The sequence below is a fragment of the Triturus cristatus genome, chromosome 2_1, assembly GCF_964204655.1.
Source record: "Triturus cristatus chromosome 2_1, aTriCri1.1, whole genome shotgun sequence".
In the NCBI taxonomy this organism is placed as follows: domain Eukaryota; kingdom Metazoa; phylum Chordata; class Amphibia; order Caudata; family Salamandridae; genus Triturus; species Triturus cristatus.
In genome coordinates this window covers 993,185,111-993,204,696 of record NC_140581.1, presented here as the reverse complement: position 1 = coordinate 993,204,696, position 19,586 = coordinate 993,185,111, and the positions used below count along the sequence as shown (strand labels likewise).

General features: G+C 50.3%; 1 protein-coding gene across 2 annotated transcripts in view; it reads right to left on the bottom strand.

Moving 5' to 3' along the window:
- The window catches only part of MLLT3 (MLLT3 super elongation complex subunit), a 504,841-nt gene that overhangs the window by 51,510 nt on the left and 433,745 nt on the right, over nucleotides 1-19,586 (bottom strand). For both annotated transcript variants that reach the window (XM_085634429.1, XM_085634424.1), the window contains 2 exons: nucleotides 6,179-6,305; nucleotides 5,789-5,885 (listed from right to left, as the gene is read on the bottom strand). In XM_085634429.1, the coding sequence (XP_085490555.1) occupies nucleotides 5,789-5,885; nucleotides 6,179-6,305 (224 nt within the window). The remainder of the gene's footprint in view (nucleotides 1-5,788; nucleotides 5,886-6,178; nucleotides 6,306-19,586) is intronic.

The window sequence follows — 19,586 nt, the reverse complement described above, 5'->3', positions numbered from 1 at the left end:
TGCCATCACAGTCTCACTGTTGCTCTTCATGGTGTGTCTTGCTTCTAGTGCCCATCCTGCCTGACCTCCATGGCTATCTTGCTGCTCCTGTCCTGCCCCCTTGCCCCCAGCCCTCTGTTTACATGTGCAGACCCCTACTCCCTCCCTCCTGGCTTGTCTGTTCCATTGTAATGCCCCTGATCCATCCCTCCTGCCCTTTATGGTCTGTTATGCTGCAGCTTTCTCTCCTGTCTGTCCATTATGGTCCTGCCTCTTGCCCCTCTGTTCTCTGTTGTCCATGTGCATGGTCCTGTCCCCTCCCTCTTGCTTTCTATGGATTGTTGTGCTGCACTCCCGTCCCGCATGCCCTGTGTGGTGTATTGTGCTGCTGCAAACCCTGATGCCTGCCCTGCAGGGTCAGTTTGGTGCACCTCTCCATGTCCCTCCTGTCCTCTGTTATCCAAGTCCATGTCCCTACCCCATTTCCTTCCATGATCCAATGTACCATACTTGCGAACATTTTGAACTTGGTAAGAGGGAGATTTTGAAAAAAAACTGGGGTATTGATTTTCCCCTTTGAGTTGCATTGAAAAAGAGGAGATTGTAGACAGGAGACAGATCAAATAAAGCCCATTTGAGCTTAAAAACATTGGACGTTTCCTGGCTGAATCGGGTCTGTTGGCAAGTATGGTTGTCCTACCATTGCTTCTTCCTTCTGCCCACAATGGTCTATTACATTGCCACAGCCTCTCTTGCAAGTCCTGTATTGTTGGTTTGTTGCCCCTGCCCCCCTTTCCACTGCCCTCCATAGTCTGTTGTGCTGCCACGGCCCTTCCTGCCTGCTCAGTGTGGTTAAATTGTTGCCTTTGCACCCTCCTACCTGCCTTCAATTTTCAGAGTCCGTGCCCCTGGCCTCTGCCTCTCAACAGTATCCTAATGAACAACTAGATTGCTAACATTCTATATTTATTACAAAAGTGTGGAACGCCTGACGTCATCTTGATGTAATCAAAACTGTAATACCTAGAGCATTTCCTTTAGAAATTACATATATGAGAGGGTCTTATTGGCATCAAAATTATGGTTAGTGCTCTAAAAAACTAAAATTAGGACATATTTTCTGAGTTTTCAAATAGCGAGAAAGCACTTTTAAATTATTTGTTACCTTTATGTTTTTTTATCCAGTTGACCACTTGATTAAATGTTGCACTTAGGGGAGAGGATGTGGTGTTACTTCCAGAACTGCAGACTTTGCAATGGGGGAACCAGGTTGGAGTTTCTGCTTCAGCTCGACATTCTGTGATTCTGGTCAAATCACTTAGTCTCCCCATGTCTACAACCAAAATTTATTTGTTCTTGTGTGATGTAACCAATGCTCATGTAAAGCACTCCAATACCGGACTCCACTGGACGGACCACAGCTGCGTCCACTTCACCTTCAGAAGATCCACGATCCACCACCACCAGCAACAGGTTGCTCGAAGAAACTGGAACAAGATCACAGCAGACCAGCTCGCCGCTTCCCTGAGCCAGCACCCTCCCGCCAGCTCAGCGAACCCCAGCCAGGCCGCCGACAACCTCACGAAGTGGATCAGCAACTGCGCAGACGACCTCGCCCCACTGAGGACCCCGCCGAGCAGACCCGGCAGCAAGAAGGCCCCATGGTTCACCGACGAACTCAAGAGCTCCAAGAAGAACTGCCGAGACCTCGAGAAAGCCTGGAGAAGGGAGCCAACACCGGACAACATGACCACCCTCAAGCTCGCCACCCGGAAGCACCATCAACTGATCCACGCCACCAAGAAAACAGCATTCAAGGACCGGCTGGACAACAACGCACACAACTGCAAGGAACTCTTCAACATCGTGAAAGAGCTCTCCAACCCCAACGCCGGAAACAATGACATCACCCCGTCGCAAGACCTCTGCAACTCCCTCGCCTCCTACTTCCACAACAAGATCGCTGACATACACAACAGCTTCAGCCCACAAACAACGCTCCCAACGACCGCACCAACGCCCCCCACCACCACCCTCAGCGCCTGGACCCAGAACAACACAGAAGACACCATCTGCACGATGAACTCTATCCACTCCGGATCTCCGACCGACCCCTGCCCCCACCACGTCTTCAACAAGGCCGACGCGGTCATCATCAACACCTCCTTCGACACCGCCACCTTCCCTGAGAGCTGGAAGCACGCCGAACTCAGCGCTCTACTAAAGAAACCAACAGCGGACCCCACCGAACTCAAGAATTACCGCCCCATCTCGCTCCTCCCGTTCCCTGCCAAAGTCACCGAGAAGACCGTCAACAAGCAGCTGGCCGCCTTCCTCGAGACGAATGGATCCCTCGACCCCTCACAGTCTGGCTTCCGAGCCAACCACAGCACCGAGACCGCCCTCATCGCTGCCACCGATGACATCCGAGCCCTGCTGGACAACGGTGAGACAGCGGCCCTCATCCTCCTAGACCTCTCCGCGGCGTTCGACACGGTTTGCCACCGCACCCTAGTGCAGCGCCTCAGCAACATCGGAATCCAGGAGAAGGCACTGGAGTGGATCATCTCCTTCCTCGCTGGAAGGACACAGAGAGTCCGCCTACCTCCGTTCAGATCTGCAGCCACGGAAGTCATCTGCGGCGTTCCTCAGGGCTCCTCGCTCAGCCCCACCCTCTTCAACATCTACATGAGCCCCCTTGCGGCCATCGCACGCCAACACAACCTCAACATCATCTCCTACGCGGACACCCAGCTGATCCTCTCCCTGACCAACGACCCCGCCGCCGCCAGAGCCAACCTTCACGATGGGATGAAAGACGTAGCCGAGTGGATGACGACCAGCCGCCTGAAACTGAACTCCGACAAGACGGAAGTCCTCATCCAGGGCTCCTCGCCCTCCGCCTGGGACGACTCCTGGTGGCCCCCCGCCCTGGGCACCGCACCCAAACCGACAGACCACGCACGCAACCTGGGCTTCATCCTGGACACCTCCCTCTCCATGACCAGACAAGTCAACGCCGTCTCCTCGTCTTGCTTCAACATCCTGCGCATGCTACGTAAGATCTTCCGGTGGATCCCCACAGAGACCAGGAAGACGGTCACCCAGGCCCTCGTCACCAGCCGACTGGACTACGGCAACGCCCTCTACGCTGGTACCACCGCCAAGCTCCAGAAGAGACTCCAGCGGATCCAGAACGCCTCAGCCAGACTCATCCTCGACATCCCCCGACACAGCCACATCTCCGGACACCTGAGAGACCTGCACTGGCTCCCCGTCAACAAGAGAATCACCTTCCATCTCCTCACCCACGCAAACAAAGCCCTACACGATCAAGGCCCGAGCTACCTCAACAACCGCCTCAACTTCTACGCTCCCAAACGCCATCTCCGATCAACCAGTCACGCCCTCGCCGTCGTCCCCCGCATCCGAAGAGCGACAACAGGAGGAAGGTCCTTCTCCTACCTGGCCGCCAAGACCTGGAACTCCCTCCCGACCGACCTGCGCCTGACCCAAGACCACCTCTCCTTCAGGAAGAAGCTCAAGACCTGGCTGTTCGAGCAGTAGCGGCACCCCCCCCCCCCCCCCCCCCCCAAGCGCCTTGAGACCCTCCGGGTGAGTAGTGCGCTCTATAAATGTCTTTGATTGATTGATTGATTGACAAGTCTGCACTATATAACACTGCAAAAACACAAAATACGTGTTTTGCACACTTCTGTCATTGGGCTATATTTGGGCTACATCTGGGTGATTTTGGGCTACATTTGGGCTCTTTTGTCTCCGGTGGCCATCTTGGGAGATTTATTTGTTATGAAGTTTCCTAATTTCCTCATGTACTGCAGTCTCCTCAGTAGGAAATGCTTTCATTTTTTTACTTTGATTCCATCATGAAGGTATTCAGATATGTCACACATTTGCCATAAATTCTGAATGTTAGCACTCTAGTTGCTCATTAGATCACTGTAGTAAAACTACTGTTCACCATGGAAGTCTGCTCCTGGTATTAAAAGTGCATGTTTCAGTCTGCATGTCAGAATTTTTTAATGAAATAGAAGAGGATTTGAGAAGTCACTCAAAATGTGCCCTTATTTTCTTTCTTCAGCATTAATCATAATTTCTATGGCAAAATGAACCCCCTCATTGTGTTCCTTGTTAAATTAAATGTTTTAAGTGTTACCAGTTTATTCCAATCAAGATGGCTTCAGGTGTGCCATACTTTTGTCATAATGAAGACAGTGAGCGCTCTAGTTGCTTTTAAGAACACTCTGGGACATTCTGTCATTGGGCTATACGTGGGCTACATCTGGGTGATATTTGGGCTACATTTGGGCTCTTTTGTCTCTGGTGGCCATCTTGGCAGACTTATTTGTTATGAAGTTTCCTAATTTCCTCATTTACTGCAGTCTCCTCAGTAGGAAATACTTTCAGTTTTTTACTTTGATTCCAAAGGCATTCAGATGTGTCACACATTTGCCATAAATTCAGAATGTTAGCACTCTTTTTGCTCATTAGATCACTGTAGTAAAGCTACTGCTCACCAGGGAAAACTGCTGCTGGTATTGAAAGTGCATGTTTCAGTCTGCATGTCAGAATGTTTTAATGAAATAGAAGAGGATTTGAGAAGTCACTCAAAATGTGCCCTAATTTTTCTTTCTGCAGCACTAATCATACTTTTTCATGGAAAAATGAACCCCCTCATTTTGTTCCTTTTTAAATTAAATGTTTTAAGAGTTACCACTTTAATCCAAGCAAGATGGCTTCAGGTGTGCCATACATTTATCATAAGTAGGACTGTTAGCGCTCTAGTTGTTCTTTGGAACACTCTGGGAAGCTGCAGTAGAACACAAAGGAATCAACTGACAGTCTCTGCCCTTGTTGGATGTACATGTTTTACTGAGAATGTCAGACTTCATTCTCACATGACTGAGAAAGATAATGTGAATTTACAGAAAATAAGCTCTCAGTTTAGCTTATAGATCACCTTCCAAACCTCTGTGGGAAAAGCATGAGAAAATATTTTTCTCTCAATCATGATATCCCAGCAGAAGGCTTTTTCACATGGTGAAATCCCCTTAGAACATACCACAATTCCTAAAATGAGTATGGTACCATCAACAAATGATTTATAATGTAACTAAAGCCTTAAAACCTTCTATTAACTGCAATGCTTTTTAATGAGGTGCTATCATGTATATTGGTCCCAAGATGGCTGTCAACACTTCTTGGATGAAGTGCTGACAGCCAATCAGATCTCAGGATGAGATGTGTGGTTAGGCTCCGCCCACATATATATATGATTTTACTTTTGATTTTCTCACTAACTACTGAACAGATTGACACCAGACCTGCAAAAGGCACATCCCTGACCTGAGGACTACCTCTCTGCCAAATTTCAAGTAATTCTGTTCAGCCGTTCGGGCTGTACCTTGGACTAAAGGTCCCTATGGAAAACTGCATGGGGAAAACGCGTTTTGGGACCCCCCTTTTTTCTCAGCCCCCTCTTGACGAATCCCCCCCGAGACTTTCAGGGTAGGAGCGGAGCGCCCCACCTATTTTGAAAATTTCGCGAGGATTCGTCAACCGGCGCCAAAGTTATTCCAAATAGAATGTTGCGGATTTCCTATGGATACACGGTCCTAACTATAACTATCTACTGGCGACCGCCAGTAGATAATAAATAAATAAATAAATATATATATATAAATATATATATATATATATATATATATAGAGAGAGGGAGAGAGAGAGATCATTGCAAGCAGGCAAGAGAGCACACTCTCACATACGATTTCTAGACTCTTACATTACCTGGTTTTTATTAGGTTTTAATACAGGAGGCAGCTCATTCCGTAATGGTGAGGAGCTCGAGCTACCTTCACTATCACTGCCGTCACTCAAGCTGACTCTGAAAATAATAAAAAAAATATATAGAATATCAACCTCAATACAGTTACTGACATAGTCACTGCACAGCCATGAACTCATGGAACCCCACAGGCAAGCAAGAAACTATTAAAACCAAGCAAATACTGATTATTCATTGTCTGAATAAGTAAACAAATTGATTATGTTCCTTTATAAGAGATAGGCTTCACTAAAGCACACTATGAAGTGGTATTTTTCAATATTTCTTCATGGCCATTTTTTCTACAAAAAAAAAAATTAACAGTTTCAATGTTCTTTTAATAACAAATTTACCGCCGCCCTCTGCTCCCGCCTTGAGCGTGCACTGGCTTCTCTGGTTCAGATTCATGATCCTCGCCCTCGTCTGATTCGTCTTCATTGTCATCGGAGTGCAAGTCTTTCATGACGGGCCTTAATGGTGCTAACAAAGAACAAGAAAACAAATGATTTGTGAAATTAAACAGATTTAAATGAACAATTTAGCATCAAGTTTTGTAAATTACAAGATGTAGAACAAACTAAAAAAGACAAGTCTGGACATGGGAAGCGTTGCAATTTTTTAAATATATTTTTTGTATGGAATATATAAAAATATAAAAAACAAATGTAATCAATATAAAAGGAGTAGCCCTAGTGCGGAGGATCACTTCTTTTTAGGCAGCTGTGCACATGTTATCAAGAAAATCACTCACTGTGCAAAACAGCTAATAGATGAGGTGGACTGAATAAATAGAGCTGACCGAAAGCCCCTCTGCATATGTGTGTGTGTGTATATATATATATATATATATATATATATATATATATATATATATATATATATATATACACATACATATACATACATATACATATATACATATACATACATATACATATATATACATATACATACATACATATATATATATATATATATATATATATATACATACACACACACACACACACACACACACACACACTGAAAAAACCATAGGTTTCAGGGACGTTCAATCAATCAATCAGATAATTTGTAAAGTGCACTACATACCCGCAAGGGTTTCAAGACGCTGAAGGGAGGGGAGGAAGGGGGGTGCTGTTGCTACTGGTCGAACAGCCAGGTCTTGAGTTGTCTCCTTAAGGTTAGAAGGTCTTTAGTTTGTAGTAGGATGAGGGGGGTGGGTGTTCCAGGTCTTGGCGGCGCGGTGGGAGAAGGATTTGCCTCCGGCTGTGGTTCTACGGATGCGTGGGATGGTAGCCAGGGAGATGTCTGCGGAGCGGAGTTTCCTGTTGGGTACGTAGAAGGAGAGTCGACTGTTCAGATAGGCTGGGCCGTCTTGTGGAGTGCCTTGTATGCGTGCATCAGGAGCTTGAAGGAGATTCTTTTGTCGATAGGGAGCCAATGAAAGGTTCCTCAGGTGGGGGGTGATGTGGTCGCGGCGCGGGACGTCGAGGATCAGGCGTGCAGAGGCATTCTGGATTCTTTGTAGTCGGATGATGAGCTTGGTCGGGGCTCCGGCATAGAGGGCGTTTCCGTAGTAGAGTCTGCTGCTGACTAGGGCCTGGGTGACTGTTTTCCTTGTGTCTGTCGGGATCCATCTGTAGATTTTTCTGAGCATACGAAGGGTGTTGAAGCAGGAGGAGGAGACAGCGTTGACTTGTTTGGTCATGGTGAGTTTCGAGTCGAGATTGCGTGCGTGGTTGGTGGGTGCGGGGGGTGTCCCCAGTGATGCGGGCCACCAGCAGTCGTCCCAAGCTGAGGGGTTGGGCCCGAGGATGAGGATCTCCATCTTGTCTGTGTTCAGTTTATGGCGGCTATCCTCCATCCAGTCGGCGATGGCCTTCATTCCCTGGTGGAGGTTGGATTTGGCGGTGAGGGGGTCCTTGGTGAGAGAGAGGATCAGTTCCGTGTCGTCGGCGTAGGAGATTATGTTGAGGTCGTGATGTCGGGCGATGCGCGCGAGAGGCGCCATGTAGACGTTGAACAGCGTCGGGCTGTGGGAGGATCCCTGCGGGACGCCGCAGATGATCTCGGAGGCTTTGGATCGGAACGGGGGGAGGCAGACACTCTGGGTTCTGCCGGAGAGGAAGGAGGAGGTCCAGTCCAGGGCCTTGTCTCGGATCTCTGCGTCGTGGAGTCGTGTGCGTAGTGTGCAGTGGCAGACGGTGTCGAAGGCGGCAGAGAGGTCCAGGAGGATGAGGGCTGTCGTCTCGCCGTTGTCCAGTAGGGTCCTGATGTCGTCTGTGGCGGCGATGAGGGCGGTCTCGGTGCTGTGGTTGCTGCGGAAGCCTGACTGGGAGTGGTCCAGGATGCTGTTGTCTTCGAGGTAGCGGGTGAGCTGGATGTTGACTATCTTCTCGATTACCTTAGCTGGGAACGGAAGCAGGGAGATGGGCCGGACGTTTTTCAGTTCGCTCGGGTCCGCCTTGGGTTTCTTCAGTAGGGCGTTGATCTCGGCGTGTTTCCAGCTTTCAGGGAAGGTCGCGGTCTCAAAGGAGAGGTTGATGATGTTGCGCAGGTGGGGTGCGACGGAGCTGCCGGCTTTGTTGAAGATGTGGTGTGGAAAAGGGGCAGACGGTGAGCCGGAGTGGATTGTACCCATGGTCTTGATTCGGTCTTCGATGCTCACGTTGGTCCAGGTTGTCAGGGGGTCGTGGTCGGTGCGGTGAGGTGAGGTAGTTCCGGCATGTTGTGGCTGGTTAGGGTCATCCGTGGGTTGAAACTCTCGTGGATGTCGGCGATCTTGTGGTCGAAGAAGGTGGCGAGGGAGTCGCACAGGGCTTGTGACAGTGGGATGTCGTTGGTGTTGGAGATGGGGTTGGAGAGTTCCTTCACGACGTTGAAGAGCTCCTTGCTGTTGTGTGCGTTGTTGTCGGGGCGGTCTTTGAAGGAGGTCCTCTTGGCGGTCCTGATGAGGTGGTGGTGGTGGGTAACGTTATAGTTGGTTGGACATTTCACTGGGTTGGGGGTGTGTGTGACTGTGCATAGATGTCTGAGTTGGTGATTCACTGGGTGTATGGTTCAAGAGTGCATCTGTGCAGGGCTGTATGGGTAGGGTGAGTGTGTGTAGGGGTGATACATGTGTGAGTAACTACATATATGGAAGGCAGTATATGTGAGTGTTGGAGTATATAAATGACTATGTGAGAGTGAGTGATTGTGAGAGAGGCTGTATGGATGAGTGTGTGCTTGTATCAGTGATTATATAAGAGAGTAAGTATGTGTTAGTATCTATATGAATAAGTGAGGCGGTGTGTGTATAACTGCATAGGTGAGTCAATGGGAGTCTGATTGATTCTTTGCATGACTGACGATGTGTGAGTAACTATGGATGAGTGGCGGTGTGTGTGTGTCTGTATAGGTATAAGAGTGCAAATGATAGTGCTGTATTGATGAGTGACTGCATGTATGAGTGACTGTATGGGTGAATGAGTGGATGTGTGTGTAGACCTAGGAATCAGTGAGTTGGTATGTAGTAACTGGTATTGGTGTGTATTGTTTTGAAAATGGTAGTCTGTATTTTAGAGTGGGTGTATCAAAGGTGTGAGGACGTGCATCAGATTATCACATGGATGATGTCATCAGTGATTTCATCTGTGATGTAATTTGAGATGTAATCAGTGATGTCACTGACCATGTCATGAGTGATGTAATATGTGACATAATCAGCAGTGCGTTGCGGGGGCAGGATTTTGCTCAACTAACTAGACCGGCTGAATTTCTCTGGTTTTGTACGAGTGAAATGTCCAACTAACTATAACGTCCCTGAAACCAATGTTTTTTTCAGTGAATTTCAAAGGTTTTTTTAAAATGCTAATTTCAAACTATGCCTACATAGGTAGGACATATGCAGAAAGAGGAAGAAAGGCGCAGAAAGAAGCAAGCGAAAAGCAGAAAGAGGCAATAGAGGGGCAGAAAGAGGCCTTGTTGTAAAGTCATCCTGTGCCCCCAACTGTTTGCTGACGGGTTCTGGTGGTAACTGAGTCTGACTAACCAGGCCTAGAGCCAGTGCAATGCTAAAAGACACTTTGAATACAGTGAAAACACCTACATACACTAAGGTACACTATGGGTTGGGGTACCCCTGTGATTGGCATGATCTCTCCCCTGTAAGGCCCTAGTACATAAATAGGGCAGGGGGGTTAAAACTACCTCTAAGTTAGAGGTGCAGAAAGATGCTTCTTTAACTAGTAGTCGCATTTGCAGAGTGGTAGAGAAAGGGTGCTGGGCCTCCGACCAGCGCTCAGGAATTCCGCTGCGTAGGACTTACAGGACTTCTTGGCCCCCAAAGTCCCTCAGAAGTAAAGTGAACTTTATCCCCCATCCCGTAGTCTGCCAGAGTGGTGGAGAAAGGGGGCGTGGCCTCTGAAGACATCTTAGCAATCCTACTGTGTGGGACTTACTGCAGGTAACAAGAGGGGTACTTGGCCCCCAAGGACATCCTTGGGTGCCAACTACCCCTCCTATTACCTCCACTAAGTACCACACAGAAGGATTCCTAAGTTCTCAAACAAGGCCACGCTCCCTTTGCCCACCACTCTGCAAACACGCTCCCTGGCGCGCTCTTGGATGGGGATTGAAGTCCCCTTTACTGCTGGGGGTCCTTAGGGGCCAACTAACCTACCTCTTACCTCCAGTAAGCCCCACACAGTGGGATTGTTGAGAGGTGGACAGAGGCCACGCCCCTTTCTCCACCACTCTGCAAACGCGCCTCCTGGTGCGCTCTTGGTTGGGGGATGAAGTCCCCTTTCCACAGGAGGGTCCCTGGGGGCCAACTAGCCCACCAGGTACCTCCAGTAAGCCCCACACAGCTGAACTGCAGAGAGTGGTCCGAGGCCACGCCCCTTTTTACACCACTCTGCAAACGCGCCTCCTGGCGCACTGCTGCTCAGGGGATGAAGTCCACTTGTGTCCCGAGGTCCTCAGGACACAAGAGGACCTCATCGCCCGACCAGCAGTGCGCCAAGAGTGGAGTAAAAAGGGGACTTAATTCCACAACTTAGGCGCGTTTGGAGAGTAGTGCAGGGAAGGGGCGGGGCCTTCGGCGAGATGCCCGTTTTTTTTAAATTTTTTTTTTTTTTTTTTTATTTTTTTTTAAGAAGGTGGACTGTGCTGCCCCCCACCCCCCTTCCAATGTTTTTGGGGCCGTGGGGACCCCACCATCCAGGGCCTGCCACATTTTTTATTTTAAAAGGGAAGGGGCCAAGTGGCCCCCCTCCCGAGGCCAATTTCGGACCCTGGTACCCCATCCCCCGGGCCTTGTGGCCCCCCTCCTCAGGCCAATTATGACCCAGGGGATCCCATTCCCGGGGCCAGCCTTTCGTTTTTTTTAAGCAAAGGTGAGCCGGGCCAAGTGGCCCCCCTCCCGGGCCACTTCTGGCCCTGGAGACCCAATCCCCAGGGCTTGGCCTCTTTTTAAAAAAATACTTTTTAATAAGGGAGAGGGGCGCAAGGCCCCCCTCCCCTGGGCCACTTCTGGCACCTGGGAACCCATCCCCTGGGGACGGGCCTCTTTTAAAAAATATTTTTCAATTAGGGAGGGGGGGCCGCATGGCTCCCTCCCCTGGCCCACTTCTGGCCCCGGGGACCCCATCCCACGGGCCGTCCCTCAAGTTGGGGACCGTGGGGGGAGCCCCAATGCCCCCACAGTCCCTGCCGGCTCCCCGCCTCCTGCAAGAGCCGCCATTGCTTTTGGGCAAGGGGAGCAGCTAACATGCAGCTCCCCTTGCCCAAAAGCTCTCGCTTCAACAAAGCAAAGTAGTGTTTGCTATGGCCCTGCCATACCAAACAGCAATGTCCCGGGGTGGGCACCCCGGGACATTGCAGGAGCCGGCCCTGGGGGGTGGCGGTCCCCAGGGCCATTGAGGGCTCAAGGAGGGGGGCCATGCGCCCCCCTCGCAACATGCAAATAGCCCGAGGAGTTGGTGGTCCCCTGTGCCACAACAGACCCCTGTATTTCAATGAACAGTGTCCCAGGGAGGTGGTGGTCCCCAGGGCTTGGGGGGGGAGGGGCCTGCGAGGCCCCCCACCTTATTAGAATAAAGCCCCAGGGAGGTGGCGGTCCCCGGGGCTTGGGGGGGCCGCAAGCCCCCCCGCTTTTATTTTTTTCATACATTTTGTTTTATTGAGAATGAAACATTCGCCATTTACAGAGCTTAATAGTATACACTGCATCGTTTAAAAGAGAAAGATGCTGTATAATAAGCAACAATACAATCAGTCATTGAATGCAGAGCCCAAAATCCTCGCCAAGGTGTTGGCCAATCGGCTGGTCGGCGTAGTGTGTGACTTGATTCACCAGGATCAGTCCGGCTTCATCCCTCATCGCAATACAGCGCTTAACCTGCGGCGTTTGCATGGGGTGCTCGCACGTGTCCCGTTCATACGAGAGCCGGCCATTTTGGCGTCCTTGGACGCCACTATGGCGTTTGACACGCTTGAATGGCCTTATATTTGGGCGACGCTCGCGAAGTAAATCACTGATAGTGCTGGTTGATGTGTTGCATTCATTTGGTCTTAACTCCGGCCTTGTCATCAACTGGGCTAAATCGTGCGTCTATGTCCTCTCTGGGGAGGACCCTATCCTTCCGCGGGGCTGTCCTATCCAGATCGCCCCGTGGGGATTCCGGTACCTGGGTGTCTTCATTACCCTGGACGCGGAGGCCCGATATAGTCAGAACTTGCTTCCCCCCCTCCAGCGCCTGAAGGAGGATGTTGCGCGTTGGAGGCGCTTGCCGCTCTCGCCGCTCGGCCGGGCGGCATTGTTTAAGATGATGTCGCTGCCGCGTTTCCTGTACGCTCTGCAGAACACAATGGACGTCGTCCCGGCGCGCTACTTTCGCGAGGTGGAGAGTTTGCAGCGCCGACTGTTCTGGGAAGGTAGACCGCGTATCGCCCTGGCGAAGCTGACGCTCCCGTGGTATGACGGGGGGATCGCCCTCCCGGATATCAAACGGTATTATTGGGCCTCCCAGCTGGCTGCGATTAATCACGGCCTGTACGGGCCCGCTCTAAACCCGGCCTTTGAAATGGATAAGATGTTACTGCCGGGTGGTGATTATAACCGAGCGCTTTACTCCAGCTCGCTTGACGCACGTCCGACGGGCCCCACGCGTGTCATGGTACGAGTGTGGCACGCGGCTAATGTGGCGATGGGGTGGAAAGGTCGTTTGACCCGGGCGTCGCCACTATACGCATCTGAGCAGTTGGGCTCCCTGTGGACCTCGAAGGGCTTTGAAAAGTGGGACATGATAGGCATCAGCAGGGTGGGTGATCTCTGGACGAGGGGGGGATTCAAAACGTTCGAGATGCTACGGACAGAATTCCAGTTGCAGGACAGGGAGTACTTTCGGTATATGCAGATCCATCATGCGCTATGCTCCGTATTCCCGGACGTTGCCTCCATCCCGGAGTATTCCCCTCTGGAGGATAGAGTGCTAGATGGACATGTACCGGACAGCACGATTTCATTGATCTATAAAAAACTTATCAATGACCGCTCGGGACTGCCGACTAACCTTCGTGAGGCATGGGTGGCCGATGGATTGGAGCTGGATGACGAGGACTGGGTATCGGCGGTGGCCTCCCCGAAAGAGGTGGCCGTACCGGCCCGCCTTCGCTTCGTCCAGCTCAAGATACTCCATAGGGTCTATGTCACGGGGCCAAGGCTACTGCGTATGGGATATGCTGTAGACTGGTTGTGTAAGCGTGGGTGTGGTTCTTTGGGGACCTTTTTCCATATTTTGTGGGAATGCCCGGAGGTGGAGCGATTCTGGCGTGGTGTGCATGAGGTCCTGCGGGTGGTTACGCGTGTGTCGCTGCTGCCCGAAGCGAGGAGATGCCTGTTGAATGTGTGGGAGCCAACCGACTACTCGGTGCCGCAGACGCGGTGGGTGACTCTGGGATATATGGTGGCCAAACGCGACATTGCTCAACTGTGGGGTTCCCAGAGGTCGCCGACTGTCTCGGCATGGAAGGATAACATGGATTGGTGCATGTTTCGGGAAAAGGTGGTGTATGTTGCGAGAGGTAAGCCTGGGACATGGGTGAACGTATGGGGCCCCTGGAACGCCTACCGCGGGGGAATCTGTACCCCGCCGTTATTGCCCGATCCGTCACCGGCCCCATCCCCTTAGCCAGTTTATCTCCCCGGTCCCGGGCACTGAGTCCACCTAATCCCAGTCTTGACCTTTTTCTCCCCCCCTTGCTACTCCTATGGATTGGTAGGGTCCCCCCCGCTAGGGGAGCACATGCTGCTGTTTCCGATTGTGGGTTGCCTTGTGGATTTGTTCTTTTGTTGTTATTTATATTAAAATGAAACCGTTATGTGGGCCCGGATGGTGTGGCTACCACCGCTTCTAACTCCTGTGCATTTCCCTTTGCCGCGGCATGCGCGCTATTGTTTGTATCACATGCTCCTCTTGCTTGCTAGCGGCCGGCCTGAAGGTTGTAGGCCCATCTTTGTATATTTTTTTAATTTTGTAATAAACGGTTTCAAAAAAAAAAAAAAAAATACAATCAGTCATTACATTGTCGTGATTTTCTTTGTGACATTTCAAGTTCTACAGTTGGTGAAATGCATTCCAGGCCCCCCAATTTTTAGCCCACTTCTTAGGACACCCTCTAGCTTTATAGAATTATTTTTTGGCAACCATACAGTTGTCCATTTCCGCCACCCAACCAAACAACGGCTTGTCAGCAGCCCCCCAATTCATATCAATGGCTCTCTTAACCAGGGTGTATCCTAGGGTGGTGAATTGTTGTTCAATGTCTGTGAGATCAGTTGTCTCCAAACGTTCAGGATTCCCAGTGGGGGTGTCAGCACGAGTGGTTTTCCAAGTGCTACCTGCATCTTATTTGTAGCTCATTCCCAGATGTGCCGTATATGTATGGGCAGTCCCATAATATGTGATAAAATGTGTCAATTTGGTTGCAGCCACGCAAGCAAAGCGCATCTTGTCGAGTCCCTATCTTAGCTAATATCGACCCGGGAAGGTATGTCCTATGTAGGACCTTCAATTGAATCAGTCTGAAGAGTTGGTCAATCACAGATCCCTATGGGACAGCAGGGCTGTCTGCCAGTCCTCATCATAAAGTTGTCCTAAATGTAATTGCCATCTATCTCTAAGAGTAAGGACGGGATCTGGTAAGTTATTACACAGCTTACGATAAGTAAGGGAAATGGCCTTAGTAGGGAGGGGCTCAGAGAGAAGTCGGTCTTCCAGAGGGGACGAGTCCGGGACACTCGTCAGGTCTGTTAACGCTGTGTTAAGCGCATGTTGGATTTGTAGGTATCTGAAAATCTCTTTGGGTGCCAGTTCGGGTTTCACTTGTAGTTCCTTAAATAGGAGTAATTTCCCTTTCTGTAGAAGGTCCCCAACCATGGAGATCCCTATCGTAGCCCATCTGTCGAACCCTACCTGGTGGCACAATAAACCCAATTGTTGAGAGGACCATAGAGGCGTGGCCTTCGTCAATCTTCCCTGCCAGCCCAAGCGTTTGTTAGCCAACCGCCAGACAGAGATCGTATGAGCCATTGGACCAAGATATCTCCCCTTGCAGGGTTTGGTATATAGGGCTCCTAGATACCCCTCCCGGCCAGTCTGGTATCTCTCTAGGTGGTATGCCGGATTCGATGGGGGGCTGTACAGCCAGTAGTTAGTTGCCACTAATTGTGATGGCCAATAATAAAGACGTAGATCTGGGAGTGCGATGTCAGTTTACCTAGGGCAATACGTGGCATCCCTACATCCCACAACAGTGTCCAGACCTCCGCCTCCACACTAACAAAATAGGAGTCCGGGATAGGTTATGGGCAGGTATGGAGTGAATAGAGGAACCTTGGTAGTGCTAGCATTTTAAACCGGGCCGCACGACCCAATAACGAGAGAGGCAACGATCTCCAACGTCTGACATCTTCCTTAAATCTCTGCAGGGTGGCGGCTAGATTTTTATCGTGAAAGGTTTTGGGGTCTGCGGTGATGAAGATCCCTAAATATGTAAAGCCATCCCTAGTCACTTCTACGTTGCATCCTTTAGGTAGTCTAGGCGTGGGGCCGTGGAGAACAGAGTATTGATTTTGCCCAATTAATGGCATAGCTGGAGTATTTTCCGAAGTATGTAAAGATGTTGAGTAGGTTGTGGATCAAGGCGTATGGGGAAGCTAAATAAATTAGGATATCGTCTGCATATAATGATATTCTATCCTCCGTGTCATCGTCCCATTTTAGACCTCGTAGAGTGACATCTCGTCTTACCCATTCCTCCAGCGGTTCAAGAACAAGTGCGAACAGCAGAGGGGATAGGGGGCAGCTCTATTTCCCCGGCGTAACTGGAATTCCCTAGAGGTATGATTTTTAACCCGCACCTGTCCCCGCAGGTCAGTATACAGCAAGCGAACCCAGGCTAAAAACTTGGGGCCAAAACCAAAGCGTGCGAGCACTTTGAAAAGGTATTGCCATTCTATTGAATCAAATGCCATAGAGGTATCCAGGGACATAATCACTGCATCTTCTTCCAAATAGGGTTGTCTCGCAAGCACATTATTCACTCTACGAATATTCAACACTGTGTTCCGTCCGGGTACGAAACCAGATTGGTCAGCGTGGACCAGGGAGGGCAACACAGCCTTCAGGTGGGAGGCCAATAATTTTGCAAGGATCTTGGCCTCTGCATTTATTAATGAGATTGGTCTATACGTTCCGCAGCAATCCGCCGCCTTCCCGGGCTTCCGTATAACTACCATAGATGCTAATCTTTGATCTGGTGGTAATATGCCCTTCTCCAGGCTTTCCGAATACATAAGGTTGAAATGGGGGGCTGCCTTTACCGCCACGGATTTGAGGTACTCTATCGGGATACCGTTAGGTCCCATCGCTTTCCCTGAGTGAACACTATAAATGGCTTTGCAGAGTTCCTCGTTTGTGATATCCGCTCCAGATCGGCCTTTTCAGTTTCCGACAGGGAGGGCAGATTACTATCAATCAATAGTTGCCGGGAGTCTTCCGACGTGTAATGGTAGAGGGTGTATATACCCTCTCTAAATGACTTGCGAAAGTATCGGTAATTTCCTGTGGGTCAGATATTCTCGCGCCCGTGTCAGTAGATTGTTCTGGCACCCATCTGTGTGCCTGCTCTCTCCGCACTAGCCAGGCCAGCATCCTACCTGCCCTTTCCCCCCCATCTCATACACTCAATGACGTGTGGACAGTAGTCGCGCACTTGCCTTTTCTCGCAAAAGGGATTTATACTCAAGACGTTTAGTCTTCAGGCGGTGCGCTGTGGTATCACAGGGTGAGTTATGGAGTGACTAGCTGTTGTAAGTCGTTTTCCATTTCAAGAATGTGCTCGTTGTGATGTCGGATATAGCCCATTTTTAACGCTAATGCATGGCCCTTCAACATTGCTTTATACGCCTCCCAGATCGTCTGCACTGACTCCACCGACCCAAGATTTTCTGTGAAGTAGTCGTTCCTTTACATCAGGTATCTTAAGAAGCCACGGATTTATCACTATAGAGCTACGTTGTTTTGGGCAGGGGAAGATAAGCTCGACCCACACCGGGGAATGGTCCGAGATTCAGCGCGGAAGCCCGCGGGGATTCTGAAATTGGCTTACATCCGTCAGAAGTGTAAGAAAGTAGTCTATACGGGACATGCTCTTATGCGCATTGGAGTAGTAGGTGTAATACGTCATTTGTGGTTGCAGTGAGCGCCATATGTCCGCAAGTCCCATGGCCTGAGTGAACACCGCCATAAGAGTGTTTGGTCTAGCATTCGGTCACTGGGGATATCTATCTACTTTATCGGCCATAGTCAAGTTAAAGGCCCCGCCCCATTATCAGGGTGCCATCCGGCAGTTCCAACAATATTTTACCTAAGTCACTAAGCGCTTCTTTTCCCAATACGGGAGGGAGATACACCGAGATGATATTCAATGCCTTCCCCTCCCAAATAGCCTCCAGAACAGCGAATCTACCCTGTGGGTCCGCCCAGATACGGGAGGGTGGAAGAGCAAGGTTCTTGCGCACTAGGATACCAGTCCCCCTTGAGCTGGAAGTAAATCCCGCGTGTGCCAATAGCTTATAACCCTACCTGCTGACGGCCTTGCAGCTATTACCTATAAGATAGGGTTCTTGCAGCAGGACTATATCTGAATCGTATCTCTTTAAGTACTGTAACACTACGCCCCTCTTTATTTTATACCCTAGCCCGTTAACATTCGTCAGGGCGGAAAGTGTTATGTTAGTGATAGTAGTCAGTGTGGAGTAATAGTGTAGTCACAGGGGTGCAGTCGGTACCCCTTCCTAAGGGGGAGGGAAGCCCGGTCCGCCAGGGCAAACAATTGTTTCAGTGGGGGCTGGATACCCGATGTGGGGGATCGAACGACCGCACATCTCGTGTATAACATCACTTGAGAATGGTCACAACTTATTAAGCCAAATAAAGTTCTCTTTGCAGCAAAACATTTAACATTAACAAAAACCTTAACCCTCCGTCCACCCCTCCCCCCGCAGTCCTGCCCTGCCCCCCTGCCAGTGGATTTCAAACTACCCACCCCCCAACATGGCAGAGTGCCTGACGCCCCCCTCCCATATGTGGGTGCCTGGTGTATAGCCTTCCCACCCTAGGCGTGACTGAAGGATGGATACATGTCACACAAAAATCAGATAAATCCTCGTGAACCACTCAGTGCTTCAAGTGGACTTTCTTAGAATGCCAGTGATGCCGCCCAGGTCGGCCATGATAATCTCTCTTTTAATCAACCAGGGGCCCCCACCATACACCCCACCGCCCACCAAACCTTACTTTGCTCATAAAGGTCCCAAGTGTCCTTTGGGTTGCAGCAAGGAGTACTGTCCTGTCTCCTATCCTTTCGAGTCCGAGGTGTTCTCCCCCTGAGCCGGTTCCTCACAATGCTCCGCTCCTCTGTCCGGTGGACCGCCTCTGGTCCTGTCGTGCCTGCCTCAGTTCTGTCTCCCCAACCTGCGCCACCCCTCCAGCCAGTCCCAAGTGTCTTCTGGGGAGGCAAAGAACCAGGTCTTGCCCTCCGATTCAACCCGGGAAGAGCATGGAATACTTGATTTCCTTGTCCCATAGCGCCTTCTTGACCGCCAGGAAGCTGCGTCGTTGGGAGTGCACTTCATGACCAGGTCTTCCACAAAGAGGTCCGCTGTGGGCCCCTCTCCCCGCTCCGGGACCACCAGTATGCGTATGTTGTTTCTTAGCGCCCTTCCTTCATAATCGTCAAGGAGGGCTTCCATTTTCGCCTACTGGTCTCGGAGTTGAGCTACTTGTTGTTTGAGGAGGTCCGTGTCAGATGTTAAAGTAACAGTGGCGTCTTCCACATCTTTTACCCTGACATCCATTTTACGTAGGTCCGCTCTGATGAGGGAGATCTCTACATTGATGGTGTCAATCCGGGACTAGAGGAATGTCCGGACTCCCGCAATGGCCTCCATAACGTCCTGGAGGGTAGAGTCATGCTGATGAGACTTGGGATGTGGGTCGTTTACCCCTCCTTTGGCAACAATGTCGGACTCATCACCTGTTTTCCCCCACGCGAACGTGAAGAGCGTCTTTTGGGCCTGAGTTTTAGGTCCCCTGCCACTGGTCATTACGGGGTGTGATCGCTCACTATGTGGATCTGGTATCAGTACTCGCCGCCGCCTGCCCAGGGAAGGGGGGATTCCTGAATCCCTCCCCGTCGGCCTGTTGGTTT